The sequence below is a fragment of the Elephas maximus genome, chromosome 11 (assembly GCF_024166365.1).
Source record: "Elephas maximus indicus isolate mEleMax1 chromosome 11, mEleMax1 primary haplotype, whole genome shotgun sequence".
Classification (NCBI taxonomy): Eukaryota; Metazoa; Chordata; class Mammalia; order Proboscidea; family Elephantidae; genus Elephas; species Elephas maximus.
In genome coordinates this window covers 81742420-81759828 of record NC_064829.1, presented here as the reverse complement: position 1 = coordinate 81759828, position 17409 = coordinate 81742420, and the positions used below count along the sequence as shown (strand labels likewise).

Genomic DNA, 17409 nt, shown 5'->3' with positions numbered 1-17409 from the left:
AAAGCAATTTTGAGAGCTTTGTGGAAAAGTGAAGAAGGCATTACCAAAGGATTAGAAATATATTCCTGATGCTTTTATTACCTTGTGAGTAACAAGGGAGAAATTAACACCTTAGTACTGGAGAGAAGTTCTATTGTACTTTCAAGAAGGAAATTGAATACAAAGGTGTATGTTGTAGCTTTTTATTTTTTAATTTTGTTGTAATAAAATATATATAGCAAAACATTCGCTGTTTTAGTCATTTTTACATGTGCAGTTCAGTGACGTTAATTACATTCATCATGTTGTACAATCGTCACCACTGTCCATTTCCAAATATTTTTCCAAACAAAAACTCAGTTGTTGCTGTTAGTTGCTGTCAAGTCAGTTCCGACTTATGGCAGTGGCCTTACATGTAACAGAACAAAATGTTACCTGGTCCTGTGCCATCTTCACGATCATCGGTATGTTTGAGTCCATTGTTCTAGCTTTTGTGTCAGCCCACCTCATAGAGGGTTTCCCTTATTTTTTGCTGACCCTCTGCTTTACCTAACATGATGTGCTCTTCTAGAGATTGATCTTTCCTGACGACATTTCCAGAGTAAATGAGCTGAAGTCTCACCATGCTTTCTTCTAAGGAGGATTCTGGTTGTATTTCTTCTAAGATTGATTTGTCCATTCTTTTTTTGGCAGCCAAAGGTATACTCAGTATTCTTCACCAGCACCACAGTTTGAATGCATCAATTCTTCTTCTGTCTTTTTCATTGTCCAGCTTTCACATGTGGTGGAGAAAGTCAGTACCCCTTAAGAATAACTCCCCATTTTCCCCTCCCACCTGCCCCTGGTAACCACTAATAAACTTGGGTCTTGGTGCATTTGCCTGTTCTAGATATTTTGTATATGTAAGATCATACAATATTTGTTCTTTTGTGTCTGCCTTCTTTCACTCACCATAATGTTTTCAAGGTTCTTTCATGCCGTACCATATATCAGAACCTCATTTCTTTTTATGGTTGAGTAATATTCCAGTATATGTTGTTTTAATCTGCAGTATAAACCAAAAAAAAAAAAAAAAAACCCAGTGCCATCGAGTTGATTCCGACTCATAGCGACCCTATAGGACAGAGTAGAACTGCCCTGTAGAGTTTCCAAGGAGCGCCTGGCGGATTCGAACTGCCAACGCTTTGGTTAGCAGCAGTAGCACTTAACCACTATGCCACTGGGGTTTCCAATCTGCAGTATAGATAAATTATATTCATCAGTTGTATCTGTGACATTTGGGGTAGCCTCTTCGGTTAAATAAACTAGCTGTTCTCTTTTAACTGCATTTGCCTCTGAAAAGTTATTAATTTATCCATTCTTTGAACAGCATCCTGGTGGGGAAGAAGTCTTAAGGGAACAAGCTGGCGGTGATGCTACCGAGAACTTTGAGGATGTTGGGCACTCTACAGATGCTAGAGAAATGTCCAAAACATTCATTGTTGGGGAGCTTCATCCAGTAAGTACATTTTTTGGGACCATTTCTTACTTATTTTTAAGGCTATTGGTTGATGTTGCTCAAGTCAGTAGACTGGTATAGGTACAAAATTTGAAAAGGAGAAGAACAAAAACAACTCCTCCTGAATATGGAGCACCATTTTTGTCATAAATAAATTGACCAAAAATTTCTTTGCATATTTCACTGGTTGCATTTTCACTGGCAGAATCCCCCAGCTCTAAGCCTATGTCTGAAGGAAGCTTCATGACAGCAAATTCTAAAAAGCTAGGGGTATTGGCCCAGCATAGTTTTCTTTTTTTAACTTTTGACCAAAATATTTTTCTTAAGAAACCACCTTCTACTTTCATAAGTTTGAGGATATTTTAATACTAAAAATGATCTTGAAATTTAAAAAATAAACTTTGTTAAATAAATAAGCTCTGCTGTAGGTAAAACTTATCCCATTGTCCTAATTTTTCCCACTTTACCTCAGACCTTTGAGAACATCAGCTTTGGTACCAATCTCTGGATTGGCTTTTGGGAGACACTGACTTAATTTAGCTTTTCTATAGACACAGACCTGAAGTCTGGCCATAGGCCCTTCTGTGGCAGTAATAAATGACCATGTAGAACTTCACTAGTCTGTCCACCTAGCTTATCAGGAATATAGTCGAAAACTTGGAAGGAAGTAGTTGAGTCCTCCAAGCACCCAGGGTAGATAAGTGGACCCTACAGCTGTGCATTCAGCTGTCCCTTTTACCTTAAGAGAGCGTTTCACCTCTCCTCAGGGTTGGTTTCCTCCTTTCTCCTTTCTCTGCTTATGATGTGTACCTTTTGAGGATCCAGCCCAGAGGGGCTGGAGGGGCTGCTGGAGAGAAGCAGGCATCCTCACAAGAGAAAAATACAGGCAAAAAACCTCTCTTGAGTGAGCAGACTGAGAGAAGGTATTAAAAAACAAAACCCATTCCAAACGTCTTAACTGTATTGCAGTGACTGCTAATGAAGGAGTGGTTAAATTAGCCTTTAATAAGAAGGCTGGCAAGTAGGAAATCTGTTTTAGAATGACTTCTGTTGGGAGGAGAGTTGTTTTTGGTGGTGGGGGTGATACTTTGAGACAGTAAGCATCATTTATCTGTGAAGTTTATTTGCCCAAACACTTGCATTTTTAGCTTTGCCACAGAAGTGGTTTTATGGTGATCAGAGGCCTACCCTTAAAATGCTCAAGTCCGTTGTTATTCTGGCCTATTCCAAAGCTCTGGGTTTTCAGGTCCTGTTTATACTATTTTTCCTTTACCAGCCTACTGTGCTTACCTGTGCTCAACCTTTTGAACCACTTGATTGTGGACAGCCTCAGCCTGAGGTTTAAGTAGCTCATGACCTTATAATTGGGGGATTGCAGGAATTCCCTGAAGATATCACAAAAATAAGGATGTATGTACACATCTAAAAAGGGGCTATGAAAGAAAAGGGGAAAGGCTCTGATTAGTTGTTCAGCTGCTTCCTGGAATTCAGGATCACCTGAATAAATGCATGTCAACGTACAAATGCGACATTCATGGATGCCGGACTCTAGATGGAAAATACCTCTCAGCACTCAATCTGCTATTTTTTGCAGTCAAGTCAGATGGATCAAATTTTGTGTTTAACAGCCTGGATAGGTGAACCCAAATTACTAATTACCGAATAGTGTTTTTTAAATCTCATTAAAAGCAAGCACTTCAGAAATGGTGTGCTTTGTAGATGTTTCTTCGTTCTTTAATGTGCCTTATTTTTTATTGCAGGCTGACAGATCAAAGCTAACCAAACCTTCGGTAAGTGTAACAATCTCAAACATCTCAGTTGATATAGATATCTTCGTTATATTTTATGCTTGTCAAACTGGAAGGCAGAGGTCTTTAACTTAACTACATGAGGTCAACCCAGTTCTTTCTTGGTAAGGTGAAGAATATGTAACCTGTTAGTTCAGCAAAATTTTTTAATTGCATGGACGAGTCAGTATGTTAGGATAGCTTGTATGCTATCTTTGTAGGACTCTCAATACTTAAATATTTTTTATTATAATTACCAGTAAATACTTTTTGAATAACTCCTGTTTATAAGTTACAGTGTGCTTTTGATCTGAAAGGTACGACACAATCCTTATTTTCAGAGAACTTAAAATCTGATTGTCAGAGGTCTTATTACTTAATTCTTTTTTTTTTTTTATAATAATTTTTATTAAGCTTCAAGTGAACGTTTACAAATCCAATCAGTCTGTCACATATAAGTTTACATACATCTCACTCCCTACTCCCACTTGCTCTCCCCGTCTTGAGTCAGCCCTTTCAGTCTCTCCTTTCTTGACAATTTTGCCGGCTTCCCTCTCTCTCTATCCTCCCACCCCCCTCCAGACAAGAGTTGCCAACACAGTCTCAAGTGTACACCTGATATAATTAGCTCACTCTTCATCAGCGTCTCTCTCCCACCCGCTGACCAGTCCCTTTCATGTCTGATGAGTTGTCTTCAGGGATGGTTCCTGTCCTGTGTCAACAGAAGGTCTGGAGAGCATGACCGCCGGGATTCCTCCAGTCTCAGTCAGACCATTAAGTTTGGTCTTTTTATGAGAATTTGGGGTCTGCATCCCACTGCTCTCCTGCTCCCTCAGGGGTCCTCTGCTGAGCTCCCTGTCAGGGCAGTCATCGATTGTGGCCGGGCACCAACTAGTTCTTCTGGTCTCAGGATGATGTAGGTCTCTGGTTCATGTGGCCCTTTCTGTCTCTTGGGCTCTTAGTTGTCATGTGGGCTTGGTGTTCTTCATTTTCCTTTGCTCCAGGTGGGTTGAGACCAATTGCTGCATCTTAGATGGCTGCTTGTTAGCATTTAAGACCCCAGACGCCACATTTCAAAGTGGGATGCAGAATGATTTCATAGTAGAATTATTTTGCCAATTGACTTAGAAGTCCCCGCAAACCATGTTCCCCAGACCCCCGCGCTTGCTCCGCTGAGCTTTGAAGCATTCATTTTATCCCGGAAACTTCTTTGCTTTTGGTCCAGTCCAATTGAGCTGACCTTCCATGTATTGAGTGTTGTCTTTCCCTTCACCTAAAGCAGTTCTTATCTACTGATCAATAAAAAACCCTCTCCCACCCTCCCTCCCTCCCCCCCTCGTAACCACAAAAGTATGTGTTCTTCTCAGGTTTACTATTTCTCAAGATCTTATAATAGTGGTCTTATACAATATTTGTCCTTTTGCCTCTGACTCATTTCGCTCAGCATAATGCCTTCCAGGTTCCTCCATGTTGTGAAATGTTTCAGAGATTCGTCACTGTTCTTTATCGATGCGTAGTATTCCATTGTGTGAATATACCACAATTTATTTACCCATTCATCCGTTGATGGACACCTTGGTTGCTTCCAACTTTTTGCTATTGTAAACAGAGCTGCAATAAACATGGGTGTGCATATATCTGTTTGTATGAAGGCTCTTGTATCTCTAGGGTATATTCCGAGGAGTGGGATTTCTGGGTTGTATGGTAGTTCTATTTCTAACTGTTTAAGATAACGCCAGATAGATTTCCAAAGTGGTTGTACCATTTTACATTCCCACCAGCAGTGTATGAGAGTTCCAATCTCTCCGCAGCCTCTCCAACATTTATTATTTTGTGTTTTTTGGATTAATGCCAGCCTTGCTGGTGTGAGATGGAATCTCATCGTAGTTTTAATTTGCATTTCTCTAATGGCTAATGATCGAGAGCATTTTCTCATGTATCTGTTGGCTGCCTGAATATCTTCTTTAGAGAAATGTGTGTTCATATCCTTTGCCCACTTCTTGATTGGGTTGTTTGTCTTTTTGTGGTTGAGTTTTGACAGAATCATGTTGATTTTAGAGATCAGGCGCTGGTCGGAGATGTCATAGCTGAAAATTCTTTCCCAATCTGTAGGTGGTCTTTTTACTCTTTTGGTGAAGTCTTTAGATGAGCATAGGTGTTTGATTTTTAGGAGCTCCCAGTTATCGGGTTTCTCTTCATCATTTTTGGTAATGTTTTGTATTCTGTTTATACCTTGTATTAGGGCTCCTAGGGTTGTCCCAATTTTTTCTTCCATGATCTTTATCGTTTTAGTCTTTATGTTTAGGTCTTTGATCCACTTGGAGTTAGTTTTTGTGCATGGTGTGAGGTATGGGTCCTGTTTCATTTTTTTGCAAATGGATATCCAGTTATGCCAGCACCATTTGTTAAAAAGGCTGTCTTTTCCCCAGTTAATTGACACTGGTCCTTTGTCAAATATCAGCTGCTCATACGTGGATGGATCTATGTCTGGGTTCTCAATTCTGTTCCATTGGTCTATGTGTCTGTTGTTGTACCAATACCAGGCTGTTTTGACTACTGTGGCTGTATAATAGGTTCTGAAGTCAGGTAAGGTGAGGCCTCCCACTTTCTTCTTCTTTTTCAGTAGTGCTTTGCTTATCCGGGGCTTCTTTCCCTTCCATATGAAATTGGTGATTTGTTTCTCTATCCCCTTAAAATATGACATTGGATTATTACTTAATTCTTTGAGAATACTACCCATGTTTTCTTCATCTTTACATCTCTGGAACATAGTAGGTGCTCAGTAAGTATTTGTTGGATGAATTTAATCATATTTAAAGGAAATAGTAACTTTTGATGCATTTTTCCTTAGGATAGGAAAGTAATTCTGGAAATGCTAATTTTAAGCTCTGGTTTACTAGCCCCTCTCTAAACTGACCATCTCCCTTACATTTGAAGATAAATCTGTAGGAAAAATTGATGAGAACAGCCATGAGGTGGTTAGCCAAAGTTCCCGAAAAGTACACATCGGCAGAATACTTTCTGGCTGTAATTAAAGGACAATGGGGGAAAGTTTGCTTAAAATAAACAACAGTGAAAATGTGTTTTTGAGAGGCAGGGTTAAGACGGTGGAGTAGTCAGATGCTTCCTGTGGCCCCTCTTACAACAAAGACCTGAAAAAAACAAGTGAATCAATTATATATGACAATCTAGGAGCCCTCAGCATCAAAGACAAAGTTGAGGAGTCAGACTCAGTGGCAGGGGAAGGGAGAGACAGTTCAGAAGCAGCAAGGGATTTGCCACACCTGACCTGGCTGGCACCCCAGGCTGGGTTGGCCACCATGTGCAGGTTGAGGAAAGCAGTAGTGCTCTGGCTTCAATGATTACTGCACCCCCTGGGCCAGAAGTGCAACTAATCACGTGCCCCTAGCCATTCTCCTGGCTTGGAGAGGTGTCTTGGTTATCTAATGCTGCTATAACAAATACCACAAGTGGATGGCTGTAACAGAGAAGTGTAAACACAGTGGAAAAGTAAATGGACTCCTGGGCTCACATACCTAATAGCAGCTCTAACCACCTGGTGATAGAGCTTCAAAGATGTGAATAATTGAAGTAACTCACAAGACCAGCCTATTTGGACATACCAAACAAAACAAGAAGCTAGGACACAGTAAGCAAACATAAATAAATATAATTTATTGATGGCTCAGAGACAACAGTCAATATCAAATCACATAAAGAGGCAGACCATGATGTCTTCAGCAAGGGACCAAAACAAAGCACCAAGAAACTTCCCAGAGGAAGAGAGTTTCTTGGAATTACTGGAGATAGAATTCAAAAGATTAATATACAGAGCTCTTTAAGAGATCAGGCAAAATGCAGACCAAACCAAGGAACACATAGACAAAGCAACAGAAGAACTTAAGAAGGTTATACAAAAGCATAATGACAAATTTAACAGGCCACATGAATCCATAGAGAGACAGCAAACAGAAATCCAAAAGAGTAACAGTAAAATTTCAGAATTAGACAGCTCAGTAGAAAGTCACAGGAGCAGAAATGAGGCAGTGAAAGTCAGAATTAGCGAAATTGTAGGTAAAGCACTTAACACCAATTTATATGAGGAAAAATCAGATAAAAGAATTAAAAAAAATTGAAGAAACCCAAAGGATTATGTGGGATTCTATCAGGAGGAATAACCTATGAGTGATTGGAGTACCATAATGGGGCGGGGGGTAGTAACAGAAAATACAGAGAGAATTGTTAAAGATTTGTTGGCAGAAAATGTCCCTGATGTCAGGAAAGATACCTATTCAAGGGCTCATCGATCCCCACACAGGGCAGATTGCAAAAGAAATTCACCAAGACATACTATAATCAAACTTGGCAAGACCAAAGAGATTTTACCAGCAGCTAGGGATGGGTTTCCTTATTTTTAGGGATAAACGCCATGAGTTGGAATCGACTCGACGGCACTGGGTTTTGGGTTTTGGGTTTAGGAATAAATGAAAAGTCTCCTACAAAGGAGAGTCAGTAAGACTAAGCTCTGACTACTCAGCAGAAACCATGCAGGAAGAAGGCAATGGGATGACATATATAAAGCCTTGAAGGAAAAAAATTGCCAGCCAAGAATTATATATCCAGCAAAACTGTCTCTCAAATATGATGGCAAAATTAGGGCACTCCCAGATGAACAGAAGTTAAGGTAATTTGAAAAAACCAAACAAAAATTACAAGAAATACTAAAGGGAGTCCTCTGGCTATGTAATCAATAATATCAGATAAAAACCCAAGACCAGAACACAGGAAAGAAAAACCAGATGTCAACCCAGATAGGGAAGTTACAAAAATAAATCAAAGCTAAAACACCAAAAACAGGGAAACAGAGACATCAATATGTAAAAGATGACGACACTAAAACAAAAAAGAGTGACTAAATAATGTAGTCATAGAACTTTCACATGGAGAGGAAGTCAAGGCTATATCAAGAAATAGAAGATTGGTTTAAACTTAGAAAAACAGGGGTAAATAATAAGGTAACCACAAAGGAAACTAAAAATCCTATACATCAAAAGAAAAAGAAAAACATAAAGACTCAACAAATATAAAATCAACAATGATGAAAATACATAAAGAGAAACGTCTCAGCACAGAAAATTAAATGGACCAAAGAAACTGTCAGTAACACACACATACACAAAAAAAGAGATCAGAATAACAGCACTAAACTCATGCCTGTCAATAATTATGCTGAATGTGAATGGACTAAATGCACTAATAAAGAGAGAGAGTGGCAGAATAGATTAAAAAACAAGGTCTGTCTATATGCTGCCTATAGGAGACGCACCTTAGGCTCAAAGACACAAACAAAACTCAAAGGATGGAAAAAAAAGTATATCAAGCAAACAACAATCAAAAAAGAGCAGGAGTGGCAATATTAATTTCTGACAAAATAGACATTAAAGCAAAATCCACCACCAAGGATAAGGAAGGACACTCTATAAAGATTAAAGGATCAATACACTAGGAGGACATAACCGTAATAAATATTTACCCACCCAGCGACAGGGCTCCAAAAAACATAAACTCTAACAGCATTAAAAAGAGAAATAGCTCCAAAATAATAGTAGGAGACTTCAACACATCACTTTCAGTGGACAGAACATCCAGAAAGAAGCTCGGTAAAGACACAGAAGATCTGAATGCCGCAATTAACCAACTTGATCTCATATGAATATATAGAACACTCCACCTAACAGCAGCCAAGTATACTTTCTTTTCCAACGTACACGGAACATTCTCCAGAATAGACCACGTATTAGGCTACAAAGCAAACCTTAACAGAATCCTCAAATATTGAAATATTACAAAGCATTTTTTCTGACCATAAAGCCATAAAAGTAAAAATCAATAGCAGAAAAAGCAAGGAAAAAAAAAATCAAATACATGGAAACTGAACAACACCTTGCTCAAGAACTACTGGGTTAAGGAAGAAATCAAGGACACGATAAAGAAATTAACAGAATCAAATGAAAATACATCCTACCAAAACCTTTGGGACACAGCAAAAACAGTGTTGAGAGGTCAATTTATAGCGATAAATGCACACATCCAAAAAGAAGAAAGAGTCAAAATCAAGGCATTAACCCTACAACTCCAACAAATAGAGAGCAGCAGAAAAAGCCAATGGGCACCAGAAGAAAGGAAATAATAAAATTTAGGGCAGAAATAAATGAAATAGAGAATAGAAAAATAATTGAAAGAGTTAACAAGACCAAAAAATGGTTCTTTGAAAAGATCTTCAAAATCGATAAACCAGGGCCAAACTACCAAAAGAAAAACAGGAGAGGAAACAAATAACCCGAATAAGAAGTGAGGTGGGTAATATCACAACAGACCCAATTAAAATTAAAAGAATCATAACAGAAAACTATGAAAAATTGTACTCCAACGAATTTGAAAACCTAGAGAAATGGACAAATTTCTAAAAACACACTACCTACCTAAACCAGCACAAATAGAGGTGGAACAACTAAATAAACCTATAACAAAAGAAGGGATTGAAGAGATAATCAAAAACTCCCCCCCTAAAAAAGCCCTGGCCCTGATGTCTTCACTGGAGAATTTACCAAACTTTCAGAGAAGAGTTAACACCACTACTTCTAAAGGTATTTCAGAGCATAGAAAAGGATGAAATACTCCAAAACTCATTCTGTGAAGCCAGCATTACCCTGATACCAAAACCAGGTAAAGACGCCACAAAAAAAAGATTACAGACCAATATCCCTCATGAACAAAGACGCAAAAATTCTCAACAAAATTCTAGCCAATGGAATTCAACAACGTATCAAAAAAAAATTCACGATGACCAAGTGGGATTCATACCAGTTATGCAGGGATGGTTCAACATTAGACAAAAAGTGTAATCCATCACATAAATAAAACAAAAGACGAGAACCACATGATCTTATCGATTGATGCAGAAAAGGCATTTGACAAAGTCCAACACCCATTCACAATAAAAACTCTCAGCAAAATAGGAATAGAAGGGAAATTCCTCAACATAATAGAAATATACAAAGCCAACAGCCAACATCATCCTAAATGGAGAGGGTCTGAAAGCATTCCCCTTGAGAATGGGAACTAGACAAGGATGCCCTTTATCATCACTCTTACTCAACATTGTGCTGGAGGTCCTAGCCAGAGCAATTAGGCTAGAAAAAGAAAGTGCATCCAAATTGGTAAGGAAGAAGTAAAAATATCTCTATTTTCCAATGATATGATCTTATATACAGACAACCCCAAAGAATCCACAAGAAAACTATTGGAACTAATAGGTTTTACCAAGGTATCAGCATAGAAGATAAACATACAAAAATCAGTTGGATTCCGCTACACCAACCAAGAGAACATCGAAGTGGAAATCACCAAATCAATACCATTTACAATAGCCCCCAAGAAGATACTTAGGAATAAATCTAACCAGAGACATAAAAGACCTATACAAAGAAAACTACAAGATGCTACTGCAAGAAACCGAAAGAGACCTACATAAGTGGCAAAATATACCTTGCTCATGGATAGGAAGACTCACCATCGTGAAAATGTCAGTTCTACCCAAAGCCGACTACAGATACAGTGCAGTCCTGATGCAAATGCTAGTGACATTTTTTAATGAGATGGTGAAACAAAGCACCAACTACATATGGAAAGGGAAGAGGCCCCGGATAAGTAAAGCATTACTGAAAAAAGAACAAAGTGGGAGGCCTCACACTACCTGATTTTAGAACCTATTATACCGCTATGGTAGTCGAAACAGCTTGGTACTGGTACAACAACAGACACATAGACCGATGGAACAGAATTGAGAATCCAGATGTAAATTCATCCACCTATGAGCAGCTGTTTTATGAGCAGCTGGTATTTGACAAAGGCCCAAAGTCTGTTAAATGGGGAAAGATGGTCTCTGTAACAAATGGTGCTGGCATAACTGAATATCCATCTGCAAAAAAATGAAACAAGACCCATACCTTACACCATGCACAAAAACTAACTCAAAATAGATCAGAGACCTAAATATAAAATCTAAAACGATAAAGATTATGGAAGAAAAAATAGGGATAATGCTAGGAGCCCTAATGCACGGCATAAACAGAATACAAACATTACTTACAATGCACAAACACCAGAAGAGAAACCAGATAACTGGGAGCTCTAAAAATGAAACACCTATGCTCATCCAAAGACTTCACCGAAAGAGTAAAAAGACAACCTACAGACTGGGAAAAAAATTTTGACTACAACAAATCCGATTAGGGTCTAATCTCTAAAATCTACAAGATACTGCAAAACCTCAACAATAAAAAGATAAATAACCCACTTAAAAAATGGGCAAAGGATATGAACAGACACTTCACCAAGGAAGACATTCAGGAAATGTTCACAATCATTAACCATTAGAAAAATGCAAATGAACTCTACAGTGAGATACCATGTCACCCCAACAAGGTTGGCATTAATCTGGAAAACAAAATAATACATGCTGGAGAGGTTATGGAGAGACTGAACATTTACACACTGCTGGTGGGAATGTAAAATGGTACAACCACTTTGAAAATCAATTTGGTGCTTCCTTAAATAGCTAGAAATAAGTAACATATGATTCAGCAATCTCACTCCTTGGAATATATTCTAAACAGATAAAAGCCATCGGATGAATAGATACATACACACCCATGTTCATTGCAGCTATGTTCACAATAGCAAAAACATGGAAACAACCTAGGTGCCCATCTACAGATGAACGGACGAACTAATTATGGTATATTCACACAGTGGAATAGTACACAACAATAAAGAACAATGATGAATCTGTGAAACATCTCATAACGTGGAGGAATCTGGAAGGCATTATGCTGAATGAAATTCGTCAGTTGCAAAAGGGAAAATATTGTATAATACCACTATTATAAGAACTCAAGAAAAGGTTTAAACATAGAAGAAAACATTTCTTTGATGGTTATGAAGGTGAGGAAGGAGGGAGAGGGGAATTCACTAACTAGATACTAGATAAGAATTCTTTTAGGTGAGGGGAAAGACAACACACAATAGAGGGAAAGTCAGCACAACTGGACTAAACCAAAAGCTAAGAAGTTTCCTGAATACAACCAAACACTTCCAGGTACAGAGTAACAGGTGGAGGCCTGGGGACCATGGTTTCAGGGGACATCTAGGTAAATTGGCAAAAGAAAGTTTATTAAGAAAATTTTCTGCATCCCACTTTGGTGAATTGAGTCTGGGTTTTTAAAAGCTTGCAAGTGGCCATCTAAGATACATCAATTTCTCCCAACCTCCCTGGAGCAAAGGAGAATGAAGAATACCAAAGACACAAGGAAAATATTAGCCCAGGAGGCAAAAGGGCTGCATAAACCAGAGACTCCATCCATCAGCTTTAGACCAGAAGACCTAGATGGTGCCCAGCTACCACCAATGACCGCCCTGACAGGGAACACAACAGAGAGTCTCTGACGGAGCTAGAGAAAAGCGTGGTATACAACTCGAATTCACATAAAAAGACCAGACTTAATAGTCTGACTGAGACTGGAGGAACCCTAGAAGACCTAGCCCCAGAATTTGGTATTAATGCAAAGTGAAAACCATTCCTGAAGCCAATTCTTCAGCCAAAAATTAGACAGGACTATAAAACATAAAATAATACCGGTGAAGAGTGTGCTTCTTAGTTCAAGTAGATACACGAGACTAAATGGGCAGCTCCTGTCCAGAGGCAGGATGAGAAGGCATAAAGGGATAGGAGCTGGTTGAATGCACACAGGCAACCTGGGGTGGAAATGGGGAGTGTGCTGTCACCGTATAAGTGTTGCAACTAGGGTCACATAACAATATGTGTATAAATTTTTGTATGAGAAATTAATTTGAGTTATAAATTTTCATCTAAAGCACCACCACCATTTAGCCTAGGCTCTTGGTTTTATTACGGAGGGTACAACAGGAAGGCTTCACTGTCCTGGTTGTATTACCCCAAACCCAGTGCCGTCGAGTCGATTCCAACTCATAGCGACCCTATAGGACAGAGTAGAACTGCCCCATAGAGTTTCCAAGGAGGGCCTGGAGGATTCGAACTGCCAACCTTTTGGTTAGCAGCTATAGCACTTAACCACTACGCCACCAGGGTTTCCCTGATTGTATTAAGAACTACTGAATTCATGTTACTAGCTGTTGGTGACTAGACATTGTTTTCAATCTACAGCAGAATCCAAGCAATTAATCCAGTAACTCGAGCATAAAGACCATGTTTACCCCAGATAGTGCAATAAAAACCTTTTGTAATGCTGTTTCCTATTCAAAAAGGCTTAAGCTCAACATTGGTGATATCAGCACTTCCAGAAGATAAAAAATGGGCTTCAGAATTTCAGTTGCTTTGCAACAATTGCTTGGAATCCTTGCTGTTAGTTCACCTGACTGTATAATCTTTTTTGAGGCTACTTTTAGGACAGCTGAAATTCTGTGCTGGGTATAATTTTTGCATATTCCCTGAAGTCTGTCATGGAGAATATATTTTTTTCTCTCAGGCGTTCAGAATGTTAACAATCTTGGAGTAAATTATTCAGCTACAGTAAAGAATGGTGTGATTTGGCTCATACGTGAATTTAGATCTACTGCAGGTCGGACCATGTCCCTAACCATAACGGCCACAAGCAGAAAGTGCCATTAAAGAGAGGTGAGGGCCCAAGCGGTCAGCCTGTCTTTTACCATAAAGGCGTTGTTTTCAACGTGCAGACTCTTCCCCTCTTTATTTACTCTGAAAACATGTGCATGACAACCCATATGATATGCCATACCAACTGCCCATCATTATATGTTGTTCTCTGTTTGTAATTATTTTTCTATTTCAAAGTGCCACTCACTTTAATACTTTGGATATTTTGGAGACAGAGCAAGATTCCATGGTAAATGCTGGGACTTTAGCTGTCAACATCAAGGAGAGCTCTCCTGACAACATTAAGACAGTGGGCAGCTCTCTGTGTTGAAAGGCTTTGCTTTACTACATTTCATCATTAACATTAGATATCTAATCATCTTGCTGGGTATAGAAGACCTCACTGGAGATGTAAGAATCATACTAACTTTTTAATGTTGTTCTTGTTGTTGTTGTTAAGTGCCGTTGAGTAGGTTCCAACTCATAGCGACCCTACGCGCAACAGAACGAAACACTGCCCGGTCCTGCACCATCCTTACAATCGTTATGCTTGAGCTCATTGTTGGAGCCACTGTGTCAATCCACCTCGTTGAGGGTCTTCCTCTTTTCCGCTCACCCTGAACTCTCCCAAGCATAATGTCCTTCTCCAGGGACTGATCTCTCCTGACAACACGTCCAAAGTATGTAAGACGGAGTCTCTCCATCCTTGCCTCTAAGGAGCATTCTGGCCGCACTTCTTCCAAGGCAGATTTGTTCGTTCTGTTGACAGTCCATGGTATATTCAATATTCTTCGCCAACACCACAATTCAAAGGCATCAGTTCTTCTTCGGTCTTCCTTATTCTTTGTCCAGCTTTCACATGCATGTGATGCGATTGAAAATACCATGGCTTGGGTCAGGCGCACCTTAGTCTTCAAGGTGACATCTTTGCTCTTCAACACTTTGAAGAGGTCCTTTGCAGCAGATTTGCCCAAAGCAATGCGTCTTTTGACTTCTTGACTGCTGCTTCCATGGCTGTTGATTGTGGATCCAAGTAAAATGAAATCCTTGACAACTTCAATCTTTTCTCCGTTTATTATGATGTTGCTTATTGGTCCAGTTGTGAGGATTTTTGTTTTCTTTATGTTGAGGTGTAACCCATACTGAAGGCCGTGGTCTTTGATCTTCATTAGTAAGTGCTTCAAGTCCTCTTCACTTTCAGCAAGCAAGGTTGTGTCATCTGCATAACGCAGGTCGTTAATGAGTCTTCCTCCAATCCTGATGCCCCGTTGTTCTTCATATAGTCCAGCTTCTCAGATTATTTGTTCAGCATACAGATTAAATAGGTATGGTGAAAGAATACAACCCTGACGCACACCTTTCCTGACTTTAAACCAATCAGTATCCCCTTGTTCTATCTGAACAACTGCCTCTTGAGCTATGTAAAGGTTTCTCATGAGCACAATTAAGTGTTCTGGAATTCCCATTCTTCACAATGTTATCCATAGTTTGTTATGATCCACACAGTCGAATGGCTTTCCATAGTCAATAAAACACAGGTAAACATCCTTCTGGTATTCTCTGCTTTCAGCCAAGATCCGTCTGACATCAGCAATGACATCCCTGGTTCCACGTCCTCTTCGGAAACCAGCCTGAATTTCCAGTAGTTCCCTGTCCATATGCTGCTGCAACTGTTTTTGAATGATCTTCAGCAAAATTTTGCTTGCGTGTGGTATTAATGACATTGTTCTATAATTTCCACATTCGGTTGGATCACCTTTCTTGGGGATAGGCATAAATATGGATCTCTTCCAGTCAGTTGGCCAGGAAGCTGTCTTCCATATTTCTTGGCATAGACGAGTGAGCACTTCCAGCGCTGCATCTGTTTGTTGAAACATCTCAATTGATACTCCATCAGTTAGTTCCTAGAGCCTTGTTTTTCGCCAGTGCCTTCAGAGCAGCTTGGACTTCTCCCTTCAGTACCATCGGTTCCTGATCACGTGCCACCTCTTGAAATGGTTGAATATCGACTAATTCTTTTTGATATAATGACTCTGTGTATTCCTACCATCTTTTTTTTTTTAAATAATTTTTATTGTCCTTTAAGTGAAAGTTTACAAATCAAGTCAGTCTCTCACACAAAAACCCGTATACACCTTGCTAAAACAAAAAAAAACCCACTGCTACACACTCGCAATTACTCTCCCCCTAATGAGACAGCCCGCTTTCTCCCTCCACTCTCTCTTTTTATATCCTTTTCGCCAGCTTCTAACCCCCTCCACCCTCTCATCTCCCCTCCAGGCAGTAGATGCCAACATAGTCTCAAGTGTCCACCTGATCCAAGAAGCTCACTCCTCACTGACATCCCTTTCCAACCCATTGTCCAGTCCAATCCATGTCTGAAGAGTTGGCTTTGGGAATGGTTCCTGTCCTGGGCCAATGGAAGGTCTGGGGGCCATGACCACTGGGGTCCTTCCAGTCTCAGTCAGACCATTAAGTCTGGTCTTATGAGAATTTGGGGTCTGCATCCCACTGCTGTCTTGCTCTCTCAGGGGTTCTCTGTTGTGTTCCCTGTCAGGAGAGTCATCGGTTGTAACCCGGCACCATCTAGTTCTTCTGGTCTCAGGATGATGTAGTCTCTGGTTCATGTGGCCCTTTCTGTCTCTTGGGCTCGTAATCACTTTGTGTCCTTGGTGTTCTTCATTCTCCTTTGATCCAGGTGAGCTGAGACCAACTGATGCATCTTAGATGGCTGCTTGCTAGCGTTTAAGACCCCAGGCGCCACTCTTCAAAGTGGGATGCAGAATGTTTTCTTAATAGGTTTTGTTTTGCCAATTGACTTAGATGTCCCCTGAAACCATGGTCCCCAAACCCCTTTCCCTGCTACGCTGGGCTTCGAAGTATTCAGTTTATTTAGGAAACTTCTTTGCTTTTGGTTTAGTCCAATTGTGCTGACCTCCTCTGTATTGTGTGCTGTCTTTCCCTTCACCTAAAGTAGTTCTTATCTACTGTCTAATTAGTGAATGCCCCTCTCCCACCCTCCCTCCTCCTCTCGTAACTACAGAAGAATGTTTTCTTCTCAGTTTAAACTATTTCTCAAGTTCTTATAATAGTGGTCTTATACAATATTTGTCCTTTTGCAACTGACTAATTTCACTTGGCATAATGCCTTCCGGGTTCCTCCATGTTGTGAAATGTTTCACAGATTCATCGCTGTTCTTTATCGATGCGTAGTATTCCATTGTGTGAATATACCATAGTTTATTTATCCATTCATCCATTGATAGGCACCTTGGTTGCTTCCATGTTTTTGCTGTTGTAAGCAGTGCTGCAGTAAACATGGGTGTGCATTTTATCTGTTCGTGTAAAGGCCCTTATTTCTCTAGGGTATATTTCAAGGAGTGGGATCGCTGGATCGTATGGTAGTTCTATTTCTAGCTTTTTAAGGAAGCGCCAAATCCATTTCCAAA

General features: G+C 39.7%; 1 protein-coding gene across 1 annotated transcript in view; it reads left to right on the top strand.

Annotated features, from left to right (window-relative positions):
• The window catches only part of LOC126084982 (cytochrome b5), a 52923-nt gene that overhangs the window by 19647 nt on the left and 15867 nt on the right, over positions 1-17409 (top strand). The window contains exons 2-3 of the mRNA XM_049899817.1: positions 1349-1477; positions 3238-3267. Of these exons, the coding sequence (XP_049755774.1) occupies positions 1349-1477; positions 3238-3267 (159 nt within the window). The remainder of the gene's footprint in view (positions 1-1348; positions 1478-3237; positions 3268-17409) is intronic.